Source organism: Ursus arctos, unplaced genomic scaffold, assembly GCF_023065955.2.
Source record: "Ursus arctos isolate Adak ecotype North America unplaced genomic scaffold, UrsArc2.0 scaffold_20, whole genome shotgun sequence".
NCBI lineage: Eukaryota > Metazoa > Chordata > Mammalia > Carnivora > Ursidae > Ursus > Ursus arctos.
The window spans coordinates 34,740,851-34,757,554 of record NW_026622875.1 but is presented as its reverse complement, the minus strand read 5'-3'; the positions used below and the strand labels follow the sequence as shown (position 1 = coordinate 34,757,554).

General features: G+C 36.5%; 1 protein-coding gene and 1 non-coding gene across 2 annotated transcripts; both read left to right on the top strand.

Moving 5' to 3' along the window:
* The first annotated feature begins 358 nt into the window (after positions 1–358).
* On the top strand, positions 359–462 carry LOC113254190 (U6 spliceosomal RNA). Its single transcript, XR_003315711.1, has one exon. It is a non-coding gene; the product is annotated as a U6 spliceosomal RNA (small nuclear RNA).
* Positions 463–8,554: 8,092 nt separating this feature from the next.
* Positions 8,555–8,899, top strand: LOC113253665 (transmembrane protein 14C-like). Its single transcript, XM_044383550.1, has one exon. The coding sequence runs from the start codon at positions 8,555–8,557 to the stop codon at positions 8,897–8,899; it is 345 nt and encodes a 114-aa protein (XP_044239485.1).
* The last annotated feature ends 7,805 nt before the right edge of the window (positions 8,900–16,704 follow it).

The window sequence follows — 16,704 nt, the reverse complement described above, 5'->3', positions numbered from 1 at the left end:
AAGCGGTCTAGTTTCATTCTTCTCATGTTGCTGTCCAGTTTTCAGCGCCATTTGTTGAGAGACTGTCTTTTTTCCATCAGATATTCTTTCCTGCTTTGTTGAAGATTAGTTGACCATACAGTTGTGAGTCCATTTCTGGGCTCTGTATTCTGTTACACTGATCTATGTGTCTGTACCACACTGTCTCGATGATTACAGCTTTGTAATATAGCCTGAAATCAGGAATTGTAAGACCTCCAGTTTTGTTTTTCTTTTTTGGAATTGCTTGGGCTCTTTGGGTCTTTTGTGATTCCATACAAATTTTAGGATTGATTGTTCTAGCTCTGTGAAAGACGCTGGCAGTATTTTGATAGGAATTGCATTAAAGGCAACATATATACTAATATTAGAACAGTATGGAGACAACTAGCATGAACTCTGTACAAGGATTGCTGGAATATTTAGGAGGAGTTCCACATTTTTCTCATCTAAGAGATGTTGCTTTCTCTTTAGGAAAATGATAAAGGCTAGGATCACCGCTTCTAGTAGAAGTTTAAGAAAGTGTAATAGGCAAGGAACAGACATGGAGATTAGAAAGGAAGAATTAAAACTGCCAATACTTGCAGATGACATGATTGAGTAGACAACTGTTATCCTTAATAATATACAAAGCATTTACTAGACCTAGTAGTGAATTTAGCAAGGTCACAGTATGCAAAGTTAACATACTAAGAGCAAAGATTTGGAAAGTAAAAATGTAAAAGTTGCATTTAAAATAGCATCAAAACCATAAAATACTTAAGGGTAAATTTAGCAATACATTAAAAAAAACCACTTGTAAACTGAATCCACAACATATTAATGAGAGAATTTAAAGAAACTATTGTATACCATGTTGATTGATAAAAGGTAAAGTTGTCAAGATACCAGTTCTCCCCCAAATTGTTGTATAGGTTCAATACAAGCCAAATCACAATTCCAAAAAGTTTTTTATTTTACAAATTGATAAGCTACTCTAAAATATATATGGAAGTGCAAATAACCTAGAATAGTCAAAACAGTCTTGAAAAGGGAAAATAATATAATATAGGAGGGCCTCCCTGACTTCAAGACTTACTTATTATAAGGGGCACCTGGGTATCTCAGTCAGTTAAGCATCTGCCTTCAGCTCAGGTCATGATCTCAGGGTCCTGGGATTGAGCCCCATATTGGGCTTCCTACTCAGCGGGGAGCCTGCTTCTCCCTCTCGCTCTGTCTCTCCCCCTGATTGTGTTCTCTCAGTCTCTCTCTCTCTCTCTCTGTGAGATAAATAAATAAAATCTTTTAAAAAAAGCTTACTTATTATGAAGTTATATATAAAGACAATGTGGTCTTTGTGAAAATATAGTTAAATAAAACAGAACAGAGAATTAGAAATACACCCACACGTGCACAATTGATTTTTCATAACAGCACTGAAGGATTTCAATAAATGGTGCTTGAGCAACTCGATATCCACATGGAAATAAATGAACTTTAACCTCTACATCATGCTCTGTGGTCACTTGAGGTTGATCACAGACCTAATTTTAAAATCTAAACTTATAAAGCTTTTAAAAGAAAGCTTAAGAAAATACCTTCATAAAATGAGAGTAGGCTGAGAAAAATCATTTGCAAAAACATATTTTTGGCAAACAACAAAGAACTTATATCCAACAATTAAATAATGAAAAGATAAACAATTCAATGAAGAAAGACCTGAGCAGGGACTTCACAGAGGAAGAAATATATGTGGCCAATAAATAAATGTAAAAAGGATTCAACATCGTTACTCAGCAGGAAAATGCAACGAAATCACAAAGAGGTACCGCTCCATGTTTAGTAGAATGGTTAGATTTAAAAAGAACAATACTAAATGTTGTCAAGGATATGGAGCAACTGGAATTCTCACACGTTGATGAGTGTAATATAGTACAATCAATTTAGAAGGCTGTTCGTTGTTTTTTTTTTCAGATTGAACATATATCTTCCCTAGGATCTAATAATTTCACTCCTAGGAGTTTATCCAAGAGAAATGAGAATATGTGTCCACATAAGACTTTGTGATAAATATTCATAGGAGCTTTATTCATATTCAGAATTAGAAACAACCCAAGTGCCTATCAAAGAGTAGATAAATAATTTTGATATATTCATATAATGAAACAATATTAAGCCATAAAAATGAAAGTAACTACTGACTCCTACAACAACATGGATAAATCTTCATATGGAACAAATAAAGCCAGACACAAGAGAATGAACATTATATGATTTCATATGTATGAATTTCTAGAACAGAAAACCTTAACCTACTAGGGCAAGGGATATCCCTGGAAGAGTCCAGAGACCTTTCTACAATGGCGAAACTTCCTATTGTCTTTTTTTTTTTTTTAGGATACTATTTATTTATTTGACAGAGAGAAAGAGCACAAGCAGGGGGAGTGGCAGAGGAAGAGGGGAAAGCAGGCTCCCTGCTGAGCAGGGAACCTGATGTGGGGCTTGATTCCAGGACCCTGAGATCATGACCTGAGCTGAAGGCAGATGCTTCACTGACTGAGCCACCCAGGCGCCCAAAATTTCCTATATCTTAATAGCCGTGTGAGTTACATGGATGCAGGCATTTATCAAAATTTATTGAATTATACCATTAATATGTGCATATTTTACTGATTTTAAATTTTACTCTAAAAAAAAAGGAATACTGAACTCTAGTAGGAATGATTTTCATTGTGGTATGGACAAACAATTCTGAAATAATTGTGTGTTCTCTGAGCAAATAAGTATATTGATGATAACGGGTGCCAGATTTTCCTCTGTTGCAATTATAGTTATGGGAGAGAGACAGCTAGAATGAACACAGGAGTGTTGAAGTCAAATTAGAATCGCCAGGTAAATTCATTGTTTTTAATATGTAAATAGGTAGATACAGAAATAAATGTGTGTGTGTGTGTGTGTGTGTGTGTAGTTTTTATTGTTTTTCCTAGCTCTGAACACTGAGAGAGGTTGAAAGCAATGAAAAACTAGTAGCAATGACCACGACTCGGACTAGGATATTGGCTCCTAAATATCATTCTCCACTAAAAAGGACCAGGGCTCCCAAGAGGAAAGATGAATTCCAGTGCTTAAGCTAATAAAATGCAAAATGAGTTGTTCAAGAAAGTCAGAAACTACTCAAAGAACGTTGGAGACCTGACAAGAGGACACCAAAACCAGACTGATGGGGTTACTGGTGTCCACAATCTGGAACGATTGGAGTATCAATAAAAATAATGCTAGAAAAGGATTATAATCCATTGAATAAGATAGGAATATGTGGGTCCAAATTGGTATAAAACTAAAGGAGTGAATGAAGATGTTACATAGTAGGGTGGTGTTGCGGAACTGCCAGGGTGGTGAAGGCAGGCGTCAGACCCTGGGGCCAGGCGGGCTTCTTCACAGCCCTCTGCACCTGCTCAGATGTCCCCCTGGGCTTGGAATAGCCTTCCCATTCCCAGCCAGCTTGGTGTCCTCCTTCCCGCACTTCTCATGGCCCAACTTCTATGTTACCTCCTTTGGAAAGATTTCTTGAATTTTAAGAAGCATCTTAGTGTAGTAATTATTGATCCTTTATTGTCTTATTTTTCACAATCCCTTTTTCAGCAAAGGCAGCAGAAATTCTTTTTATGTTCTTAGAGCTCTCTTTTTTCTTAGGGTCATGTTGTCTTCTATATTTCCAATTTCCATTCCCCTACCCCCACTGGTGGGCACTTAAAGATTTTGTCTCTCTCTCTCTCTCTTTTGATGCTTTGTTACAGAGGACACTGTAACATTAATTGCATTGTATTAAATTGTATCCCATCAATTGGTTGCAAGCTCTGAAAATGAAAGTAATAGGGGTCAATTTAGTAAAAAAATTAGCTTATCTTGATGCCAGCTGTGAAAAATGCATAAGACTGGCTGAGAGCCAATCACAAAAGCCCTGTAAGGTACATGCTTCCACCTGCTTGCAGGAAAAACCTTATTTAAAAAAAAAAAATCAGCAGATAACTGCAGCTCTCCTTCTGTCCTTTGATTTAGAGGTGTGTTTTGTTTTGCTGCCCGACTAGACAGTCCTGAATTGGGTTCCCTGACAACAGATGGCTCTGTCAGCCAGTTGGGCCAAATGAGTCAGTGATCCGCCACAGTGATGGACATCAAACAGCCATGGAGGTATCAGGAAGCCCACTTGCCCAGGATCAGAAAGAAACCCTATGCTGGTTTCCAGGCTTCCCTTCCCCTTTCCTCAGCTTCTGCTGAAAATAAACTTACAGAAGTCGTAACAAAACAAACCCTCCACCCTCCAATCATTCTTTCCGAAGATTGGATGCAAAAATAAGAGCCAGTTCAAGAAGAAGCTGGCCCTCTCCGAGGAGGGTGGGAATTCCTCATTAGACTTAAGGGGGCACCCCATTCAAACAGCAGATATAACACAGTACAGGTGCTAACCTTACCTCTGCTGCTCATTGAACTACAAGTCATTTGATAGTTTTGCCTTGCTGGATACAGACGTCACCGCCCTAGGGACTTCAGCCAGCTGAGCTTGATCATATTATTGTAATGATAATTGAGTTGTAAAGTGAGGCTCCTTGAGTACCTGTTTGAGACAGAATTCTGGAATATGGTGCACACAGCCCCAGGGAAGGAAGGGCAGCATCAGCGGGGCTTTGGGAAAACTACCATTCCCAGTGTTTTTCTTTGTATTTTTAGGGGTTTCCTCAGACCTGTTTGCAAACATTTCTATAATCACGGGAATTACTGTATGTTATAAACAATTATAACTGATATTGGTACAGTCATTTCTGATTTTCACAATGGGATCAAATCTTCAGTCTCACCATGTTCTCATTATAGGGTCATATGTATGACATCTATAAAGGAAATATAATCATCCCCATTTTATAGATGAAGACAGAGACTTGGAGAGGCAAAAACATTTTCTATTTTATTTATTTATTTATTTAATATAATTTTTATTTTGTTATATTAGTCACCATACATTTTCTATTTTAAAAGGAAGAGAATTATGTATGCAATTCTGGGTTGAAAATGAGCTATTAACAGAAAACAGAGTGTCCAGTAAGCTGTATCTTAGGGATCTGAAGGAAAAAAAAAAGATGGTGAGAAGAAAATAATTGGTTATTATCTGGCCAGATGTTTTCAGTAGAAGATGGTAACAAAGGGATCTGGGATAGGTTCACCTCACACCTTACTGCCTGTAAAACTTGGGACTTGAGATGTTCGAGGATGTTGCTGGGAGACACCCTCCCACTAGACTCACCCAGATGTCTCAAGATTTGTATTACCCGGAGGAATAGGGATTGATGAGACTGTAGATGACTCAAGGCACTTCTATTATGTAAATGAAAACAGTTCCCAACTCACAGCCACATAGGACACTATTCTGTTTTTTCCTGTCATTTCTGCTTCCTACTTCCTTACTTCACGTGTAGGCATTGGTGACTCCTTATCGGTACCGATTAGTTCAAAAGGAGGATGATACAGTAAAGATAGAGAAAGACAAAAGTTTTGATTCTCAAAAGTCTTGTTTTAGGTTTGAGATAAAAGATTAAGAGATCAATCAGATTCAGTTGTTCTTACCATTGAGGGAAGATAAAAATGTCATGAAATGGGAGAATGGCAGAGAACAAGTGGACAGTACACAAGGAAATTATTGGATAAAGATGGACCCCAGCAAAGGGACCCTGGGTTCTTCACTATGCCATCTCCATGCTTCATCCCCTCTGTGTTTAATCCAAGGGGACAAAATCAAAAACCAGGGAATTTGAGGATTTGAATGTAAATAAGAACTTTGCACATTTTCACAAGTAGCACCTAGGATGAAGACAAGACTTAAGTTTCCCTGTGAAGGAGCAGAAATATCTATGATCAGACAATAAATCAAAGGGTGTTTTACCTCGAGGTCAGTCTACTGTCTTGCACTCCTTTAAAGAGGGATTGTATGCTGATTTAGGCAAATGATGGGTCAAAGTTCAGATACTACGTGGGAGAAGGAGAGAAAGTTAGCCAGAGTTTAGTTAGCAGGTATTTTGTTCATCAGTGATCAGTGAGGACAAAACAGTTCAACTAATCATTTATGAGGCAAAGAATGGGAATTTTGGAGGTCTGTGTTGCCCTGTCACAGGTAGATAAGGAGGAATCTATGCATCTTATCTAAATCATGCATGGAATGTGGTTCTTTGCAATAAGCAGTTTCCTAGAACACAAGAGTGGGGGGATTTTCTTTCAACATTGCTGTTTTCTAGGGTCACAGGGCTTAAGTAAAGTTTAAGATTTTAAATGGATACCAGTAAACCGCGAAAGTGGATTCAGGATGGTCAACTCTGAGATGTGTACTTGGACTCTAAAAATGAAGAAGGAAGAAGCCACCACTGCAACAGCATCCAGGAACAAAACAAAAATTCCTAGAAGAACAAAATACTAGCCTCATATATCTTCTGAGCAGCATTTCAATACAAGAAGCCTGGAGTGCAACAAGATACCTAAGTAAAGAGTGTAAGCCAAAGATTGTTTAACCAACCACATTTTGTTTAAAATATAAAGTCTATTCTGTGAATAGCTTTGAACATGCAAGAGCTCAGAGAATACTAGAAGGAATTATTAGACATTGAATTTTGGCCAACTAAGTAACTAGGTAAATTGTGACAAAGGGACTGGGAATAAATATTGAATGTACTTGCCTGTAAGAAAAAAATACGGGGGTTGAGATGTCAGAACGAAATATGAATGTTATATGTCTTTACTATGTAGAAATGATATAACTAACAAAAATTGGATAGGCAAGGGGGAAAGGAGGTCAGAAATTAAATTTATTGTCTCATTTAATTTATTAAAAATAAACACTATTAGTAACTAAAGTCAGATGAGAGAGACAAGGGAAGAGGGGAAAAGGAAGAAGAAATATCCTAATTTTTAATCATTACTTGTAGTACAGAACTTAGAGATGTAGTTAAAAGAAGTACATTACTAAGGGTCTAATATAACATTATTATTATAAATGTAACAACTAAAGGAAAAAATAGATAACTTGAATAGCAGACAACACACAAAAAGCAAAGAAAACAGAATTTATAATGAAAAAATATCTTTAAAAGAACACAGAAAATGCAATACAATAATATGATGAAACAAAGACGAAACATAACTTTTATATCATTAAGTCACCCGTTAAAAGGCTTATCTTAGCTTGTTTAACTTTATTTTATTTTATTTTTTAAAGGTTTTATTTATCTGATAGAGACACAGCAAGAGAGGGAACACAAGCAGGGGGAATGGGAGAGGGAGAAGCAGGCTTCCCGCTGAGCAGGGAGCCTGATGTGGGGCTCAATCCCAAGACCCCGGGATCATGACCTGAGCTGAAGGCAGACGCTTAACGACTGAGCCACCCAGGCGCCTCTAACTTTATTTTATTTTTTTAAAGACTTAACTTTGTTTTTTTAAGGCTTAAATTAGTGTTTTTTTAAAGATTTATTTGAGAGAGAGAGAGAGAGCGCGCACAAGCAGAGAGAGGGTAAGAGGGAGAGGATCTCAAGTAGACTCTGAGCTGAGTGCAGAGCCCGACATGGGGCTTGATCTCATAACCCTGACATCAGGACCTGACCTAAAATCAAGTGTCTGACGCTTAACCAACTGAGCCACACAGGGGCCCTTTAACTTAGTTTTTAAAATAAATGACTCTCCAGGATGGATTATGCAACCTAATTCTATGGCACAGACTCATCTAAAACAAGGTATTTCAGTAAGGCTGAGAATAAAAGAATTAAAAAGGGCAGACCAGAAAACCCAAATAAAAATAAGCCAGGGACTCCAGCCAAACAGAATATTAAGAAAAAAAACCTAATTGTGCAGAAGTGTGTAACTCACAATGGACATATTACAGTTATGAATATCTGTGCACCAAACATTCATAAAGCATTAATTACAAGTGATAAAAGCAGGAAACAGACATAAGAACACTAGTGGGAGACATGAATTCACCTGTCTTGGTCCATGTCAGATCAAGTGGATGAAAATAAGTATATTGAATATTGAAATAACATAAATAATAAGGTAGAGCTAATTGATAAGGTATTTCTGTACTTTATTAATTTTGAATAAGCCTTGGAATATTTAGAAAAACTGGCCATCTATTGGGCCACCAGAAAATCCTTAATCTATTCTGAATTAAAAATAAATAGGAATCTTAGGTAGAACCTTCTCTAATCACCATGTAATGAAACTAGACAACCAAAAGGCCCTTTTAGCTGGAATTTGTAATAACATTTTCTTAAAATCTAAGTTGAAGGGGAAATAAAAAATGAAATTGCATTGTCTGGAGAAAAAAATGTAATAAAAACACTTTCGAATTTATGGGATGTAGTTAAAATGGACTTTAGAGGAAAATTCATCATCTTAAAATACTTCAGTAAAAAATGGAGTCATGGGGCTTGCGTACCCTCGTCACCAGTGCAGACCTAGGGGAAGGTGGTTCAGTGCAGGCCTGGTGTATGTTTCTGTCCGGTCAGAGTGAGAGAGAACAATGCAGAAGGACTCTGGCCCTCCAGTGCCTTTACAGTGGATTGGCTTTGACTATGCAGCACTGGTTGCTTCCGGTGGGATCATTGGCTATGCAAAAGCACGTAGTGTCCCGTCACTGGCTGCCGGGATTCTTCTCAGTGGCTTAGCAGGCCTGGGTGCTTATCAGCTTCCTCAGGATCCGAGGAACATTTGGGTTTTCCTAATGATATCTGGAACCTTAGTTGGTATTATGGGAATGAGATTCCACCGCTCTGGATGGATTATGCCTGCGACCTTAATCGCGGGTACCGGTTTGTTGATGGTCGCCAAACTTAGAATTAGTGTGTTGACTAGACCCTGTCAGTAGTAGTCATGTCCCAGCTTGGATTCATGAAGAATTTAAAACTTCCACTATTTTTAGTGTATTAAGAGAAATAGGTGCAGCATTTTCACATATTCTGACATTTTACTTAAACCAAACCAAACCAAACAAAATGATATTAACTTTCCAGGAGAAAAAAAACCCAGTCATTATCATTACATCCTTAAAGAGGTGGGTGGTATATGACCCACGAGCTTATTGTTGTTCTCTCATAAGGTTTGATTCTTGTATGTTGATGTTATCTCTTCTTTCTGTATCTATAGGTAAAGTCTCAAGGGGTAAAATGTTAGGGATCAACACTGGGGGCACTGAAACCCCATGCCCTGCTCAGAACAACGTGAAAAAAATCCTTTATGAGATTTAAGATTTCTGTTCTTTGGCTCATCCTAGAGCACAGACCTACTTTGAAATTATGTCAAGTGACGTATCAATGAAAGTAAAGTTTACTGTAAATTTTTTAAAAATGGAGTCATGAATAGATATCCAATTCAAAATTTAGAGGAGAAAAAATGAAATTAACTCAAGGAGAACAGAGGAAGTTTGGTGGGTTGAATATTGATCCCACTTTTTCAGCTCTCTTTGTGTATGTCCCCTGCCTCTTGCCCTTGTGCTCCGCCATGGGGATTTCTTTGGCAGATGGATGCCTGTAGATGGGATGCCGCAGAGGCTTGCAGTGCACATGTGCAGCAGTGTAAAAGCTTGTGTGTCTGCAATTGCCCTGAGAATAGCATGCATCATTTAGCCCGCTGGTTCTGGAGGAAGACAAGAGACACAGAGAGGAGAGCTGCACAAACAATCCAGAGCCTGACACAGAGCGGCTCCAACCACCACGGCCTGTAGAGAAACTGCCCCAGCTGACATTGAAGTTCAAGTGTGACAGTGCCTTGGAGGTCTTGCTATGTGGCATTACTATGACAACATGAATGAATTAATTAGAAAATAGAATAAATGGTAAATTTTATTTTTAAGTTTTTATTTTTAAAATGTCTTTAGCTTTCATTTATCAGCTTCTATTTTTAAAAAAACTAATAAATTGTTAATCTCATCACAGAGAGAGAGAGGAGAGAGAGAGAGAATCTCAATTGTAAAAGTAAGAAATGTTAAAAGGGAGGAGTGATATTTTGAGAAACAGAGGACATTTAAAGCTCCAAGAATAATTTTGCTGCAATATCTGAATACATTTGAAAACTTGTATGAAATGCTTTATTTTCAGAAATACAAAATATTACAAAACTTAGATGAAATAAAATTTAAACTGTTTCCATAGAAAAGGGCCACTTCCAAAAAACACCAGGCCCAGAGAGGTTCATAAAAGAGGTCAACTAAACCTTAATGAGTAGATAAGTTAATAATATTTCAACTTTTCCAGAGCATTAGAAAAAAAATCTGAATTATTTTTGTAATGAATACAGATATAAAATTCTAACAAATATTGTACAAAAAAGAATAGCAATGGACAAAATCCCTCATGCACATCAATGCAAACATTTTAAATAAAACATTAGCTAATGGAATCCACCAACAATTAAAATACATCAGAAACAACTGGGTTCAATTGAAGAAATGCAAGGATGGTTTTATATTAGAGCCTCTATTAATATCCTTCATCACATTGATACATTTAAGGGGAAAAATAATATGATCATAACTAAGACTCTGAAAAGGCATTTGGTGAAGGTTAACATTCATTTTGGATTGAAAAACAATAAATACGACAAGAATAGATGCAAGTTTCCTTAACCTGATTATCACACATCTGTATATCTGCCTCTTTTTGCCTGTATTTCTCACCCCCAAAGCCACATGTTACTTACTAATGGAAATAAATTGCTTTTCTTATGCAATTTATAGAAATTATGTAAAAAAGAAAAAACTTATCTGCCAAAGAAATATTAATAGAAAGTGAAATAACTAAAAATAAATCTCATGGGAAATGTGTAGTATGTATATGAAGAACATATTAAAAATCTCCTGGAGGACATGGACCAAAAAAAGCCTAAAGAAATGGAAAGAGATGGGTGCCTGGGTGGCTTAGATGGTTAAGTGTCTGCCTTCAGTTCAAGTCATGATCTCCAGGTCCTGGGAGTGAGCCCCACTTCATTGGGCTGCTGGCTCAGAAGGGAGTCTGCTTCTCCTTCTCCCCCTGCCTCTCTCCACTGCTCATACTCTCTCTCTCTTTGTCTCAAATGAATAAATGTTTTAAAAAGTCTTAAAAAAAAAAGAAATGGAAAGAGAGACTAAGTTCTTGGTAGCATACTCTGTATCATAAATATATCCAATCTTCCCACACCATATTAATTAACTTTTTATGATCCTAATAAAAATCCAATTAAAAAAAAAGCTAGAAAAGCTGGTAAAGTTCATTCGGAGAAAATAAAAACCAGAATAACCTCTCCATAAAGGAGAGCATTAGGGGTGGGCTAAACCCTTCCATACATGAAAACATCATTTAAACACTCTGGGATTTATGAATAATAGAAAAACAAACCAGTTGGATAGAATTCCAGAAATAGATCCAAGTACATGCACAAATCCATTATATAATAAAGATGGTATCTTAAATCTATAAAAATGGGTGAAATGTCCCTGAAAGTTGAATCTATATGGGATATCATATACCCTAGCAAATTCAATAAGGATCAGATATTTGGATGTAAAAATATGTCATAATAAAAATACTAGAAGAAAACATAGATTGATTCCATTATAACCTTGGCATGACGTCCTTTCTTGACTCAAAATCCAGAAGCTGTAAAATAAAAGGTTGATAAATTCAATTGCATTAACAACAAAAAAAGACCCATGAGGGGAAAATGAAATCACTGTTAGTTAGCAACAATAAAAGATAAACAGTAAAATGGGACTTACATAAATAAATATCTGACTAACTTTACAGACGAACTAATATCCCCAATTTATGACACACTAGAAATTGTGAGCAATATCAATAACCTTATTAAAAAATAAGCCAAAGATATATACAGATATTTCATGGGGAAGCAAATATAAAAGGCTTTAAAACATATGAGAAAATAATCTTACAAAGAATTCATATTAAAACTACATTAGAATATCATTTTTTAACCATTAAATTGACAAATATTCAAAAGTTTGATAGCACCTTCATTTGCAGAGGTGATGGGACTGGATATGATGAGATATGTTGACTCAAACCAGTATTTAAGGGTAATTGGCAATATTTGTCAAAATTATAATTACATCTGCCTTTGAACCAGGTATCCCATTTCTACTATTTATTTCACAGATATGCTTGTACCTATGCAAACTAACGCATGCAGATTATTATTCATGCAAAAATAATTACATGCAGCTATTTTTATAATATACAATGTTTGGAAATTATTTGAATATCCACTAGTATTGGACTGGTTAAATAATCTATATATCTATGTCTATATCTCCTTTCATAGGAATACAATACAGCTATAAAAAAGGAATGAGGAAACACACTATTGGGGTGCCTGGGTGGCTCAGTTGGTTAAGCATTTGCCTTTGGTTCAGGTCGTGATCCTGGGGTTCTGGGATCAAGCCCCACATTGGTCTCCCTATTCGTGGGAAGCCTGCTTCTCCTTCTCCTCCCCGTTCATGATCTCTCTCACTATCTCTCTCTCTCTCTCAAATAAATAAATAAATAAAATCGTAAAAGAAAAAAAAAAGGAAACACACTATTCATAGATCTATATAAAGGTCACCAGGGTAGATAAATGCTAAGGGTGTGTGTGTGTGTGTGTGTGTGTGTATTTTTTCGTATTCATATATTTGTTTTTAAGTTAAGTGATTCTTAAATGATTAGCTTTAAAAAAAGGAAAATGTAGGGGCGCCTGGGTGGCTCAGTCGTTAAGCGTCTGCCTTCAGCTCAGGGCGTGATCCTGGCATTCAGGGATCGAGCCCCACATCAGGCTCCTCCGCTATGAGTCTGCTTCTTCCTCTCCCACTCCCCCTGCTTATGTTCCCTCTCTCGCTGGCTGTCTCTATCTCTGTCAAATAAATAAATAAATAAATCTATCTTAAAAAAAAAATAAAGATAGAATTGTTTAAAAAAAATAAAAAAAGGAAAATGTAGGTATAGCATGCAATAATCTGTCTATAATTGGGAGCATAGGACTGTGTGTACTCGTGTGCTTATTTAGCTCAATACAAAGATAAGGACATTGGTGGAAACACAGAAACCAGAAACAGAAATTGTCCGTGGGGGAATGGAAATCAGGATGGGAACTGGACACACACAAGCGGGGGTAGGAGAGAGGCTTTCATTGGATATCACTTTATATTTTCTTTTCATTTGAACCACGTGAATGTATTATTTAGAAAAAAAACCCCAAAACACTCCAGTGAAAGAATAAACATAATAGCCAGAAGAACATTGATGAGGAGGGGAAATACTTCAGATGACAACCAGCAGACTAATGGATGAGTGTGTGAGAGGAAGGGAGAGAATCAGTCCCCTGAACTTTGTCCTGTTGTGTAGTTTGGGAATCAAAATCTGGTGCCCCACTGGCCAAATTTAGCACACAAATGTGTTCTTTTCTGGCCAGCACAATATTGTTTTAAAATGAAGATCTGAGTGTCTGTGTGAGCCTGCACTTTCCCATTCGCTGTGGTCACCAACCATCTATTATTTTATACCAGATGCTGAGAAGCCTCTGAGTTATAATCTCTGATGGAGAGTCGCCTGTGGCCATGTATTTTCATCATTGGCTGTGCGAACCATTAGCTTCTCCAGATCCACTTTAAGAGCCTTTTCACTGGACGAGAGCTATTAGCTTCAAAACTCAAAGTTTTAGATCATCCTCTAACCACGGTGAGAGATAATCCTTTTGCAGCCACTTCCTCAGGAGTTAGGGGACCTAGACGGGGTGCGAAGGAGCGTGTGTGGTTCTGTCACCTGTAACATATTTGACCCCCTGTTTGTGAAAAGCTTTTCAGAAGAGAACCAAATGTTCCCCTTAACATTTACTTAAAAAATTAGAAAATGCGTTAGTAACAGCCTTATCTCCCAGATTTGCACAGGAAAGGACAACATGACCTTTTAAATATTCTTTTTTAGTTAATTCTTAGGATCAAGATTGAGGAAAGAAATTGAGAATAAATATTGGAAAAAAAATATGACTGTTAAACAGCCAAACCTGGAAGAGTGAGCCCCACAAAGGGAAAGTAATTGATAGATGAATAATACAATGTGTAAAGATGTATTAGTGTTTTCATTATTTTGTACTATTTCTATTCAGTTGGAGCTGATTTCCATAGTAATATAGTTAGCTAAAAATCTGCCTTTGTATATAAGGTCTCCACAGAAAAAGCAAATATGAAAATGGCAATTTTTAAAACAATATTCTGTTTTTTGTTTAATAAAACTAATGTTTCCAAATCTGCTTTTATTAAAACACAATAAATACCATCAATTTTTGACATGAAATCTCATTATATACTGTAAATATTTATCACTTTCTAGGGGGAAGATTATGCAGTAGACGACTTCTCATTGATTCGCTCATAAAGCTGAGTTAGAAGTGAAGCTTCTTTTTATTTTCATAAAAATAAAAGGAACTCAGAATTTGACATCCATTCCATTTGGACCAGCTAATCAGACAAAGCACAGATGGTGCACTTTTCAAGAGCATTTCTTTTAGCATTAGAAAAATTATAAAAGTAATGTTAATATAAAAACCTTCAAGGTAAAATAGAAAACAGACAATGCTATTGCAGAGATCACTTCCTCTCCTTTCTGGGATTTATTCTCTTACTAAATCTAAAGTTTTGGCATCAAATGTTACATTTAAAGATGGGTAGAACAGTATAATTTATGTTGTTTTATGTTTATAGATCTGAGAAAGAAAATCTTTAGACTCAGACAGTGGCTTAAAGTGGAATACAAGGCAAGTATGGGCTTGATGTCAAGAAGCCTAGGGCTCCTAGGGGACCAGTGTAGCTCAGTCATTGGTCAAATTTCTACAAACGTATAGGTTCTTGGTCATTGATCATTGATGTCAACAAAGCTATAGATTTGTGAGCTCTGACATAGCTTTTGGGAGTCTGAAAGAAGCTACCTATGCACATACATCTAGAAAATTTTGGATATATATTCAAGTGGATCACAAACCTTCAGAGAAGTTTCTCGTTAAGGATCTGTGGACCACTGGTTAAGGGCCCCTGAAATAAACAGTCTCTAAAAACACACCCCAAACATTTTTAGACATTTATTATTTGCTCTCTTACATTCCCTTTCTCTTTTCTAGAAGTGTGTGAATCATTGCCCACCTGCAAGTATTCTGATATTCAATTTTTTTTAAAGATTTTATTTATTTATTTGACAGAGAGAGACAGCCAGCGAGAGAGGGAACACAAGCAGGGAGAGTGGGAGAGGAAGAAGCAGGCTCCTAGCGGAGGAGCCTGATGTGGGACTTGATCCCAGAACGCTGGGATCACGCTCTGAGCCAAAGGCAGACGCTTAACGACTGCACCACCCAGGCGCCCCATATTCTGATATTCAAAGTCTAATTGTTGATTCTGTCATTAAGAGTCTTTTACAATAATCCTACATTTTAGCTCTATTAATAAATCTGTACTTTCAGTCCCACTCCTTGGGACAAAAGAGAGACTTTATTCAGTTTACCTTTTCTTCCTTCTGGGCTAATGATGATGGGGGAGGAAAGAGGGATGAGATTCTACCATATTTACTGAATAAAAAAAGTCAATTCATGTAAAACCTGGCATGTTGACTTCTGGATATTTGCTTTTTACCCCGGTGCACAGAATTATCCTTCTCTAGGCAGTGACATATAATAGTTTGGTATTTTTTTTACTGTACCTAGAAAATTTTTTATTGAATAATATAAGATCAAACCATCAAAAGAACAATTGAGGTAGCCTTAGAATATTGCTTTTTATTTTGACCATTAAATGCTTAATTCATGTTTTTGAAAAGTATCATCACGTGGTAGAGAAAACTTAACATCTCAGAGTTCTCAGAATGATTCTAATTTTTATGATCCCTTTTGAAGATCAGAATTCTTTTTGTCAGTGCAACTTGCTGATGCAACTACTCGTGTGCAATTAATTTTTCCTTTAAAGATAGTGACTTTTCAATACTCAGTTGATGTATTTTTAAAAGGGACTAACTATCCACTTTATGAAAGCAATTATTTAGTTATTCTGGACAAAAAGAAATAATAGCAAGCATAGCATCCCAGACTCAGCCAAAGTCAATTTCAAATGCTGGCCTTCTCTATTCTTGGCTATCATGATTATAGTGTTACAGTCAGACTCCAGGACTAAAAATAATGAAATGTGTTGATCTTGAACTTGGTGCCTAGAGTATCATTCTTAAAAGACAGTCTCCTTGAACATGTTCTGGGGAAACTGGGTTAAGATAGCAAACTGAGATCAGGTAGCTAACTTCCCTTCTGTTCAACATTTCTAAAACTAATAAAGATATATTTGAAAGAATTAAATAATTACTGTGTTAAAATTTCTTAAGAAGTCATCAGTGAAGCAGAAATATATGCAAACAATGAATCATGGAACACTACATCAAAAACTAATGATGTACTCTATGGTGAATAACATATAATAATAAAAAAAGAAATATTTAAGAAATTCCTGAATAAATGGAAAGAAGATAGAGTTGGATACAGGGCAGTAACTGAAGGTGACATATTCAAAAGCTTGGGCAGTTTTATAGAAGTTCAAAGCTAAGAATCAAAGATTCAGTAGGAAGAAGGAGCACAAGGACAATGGTGAATGTGATAAATTGGGAAAATATGTTCTGA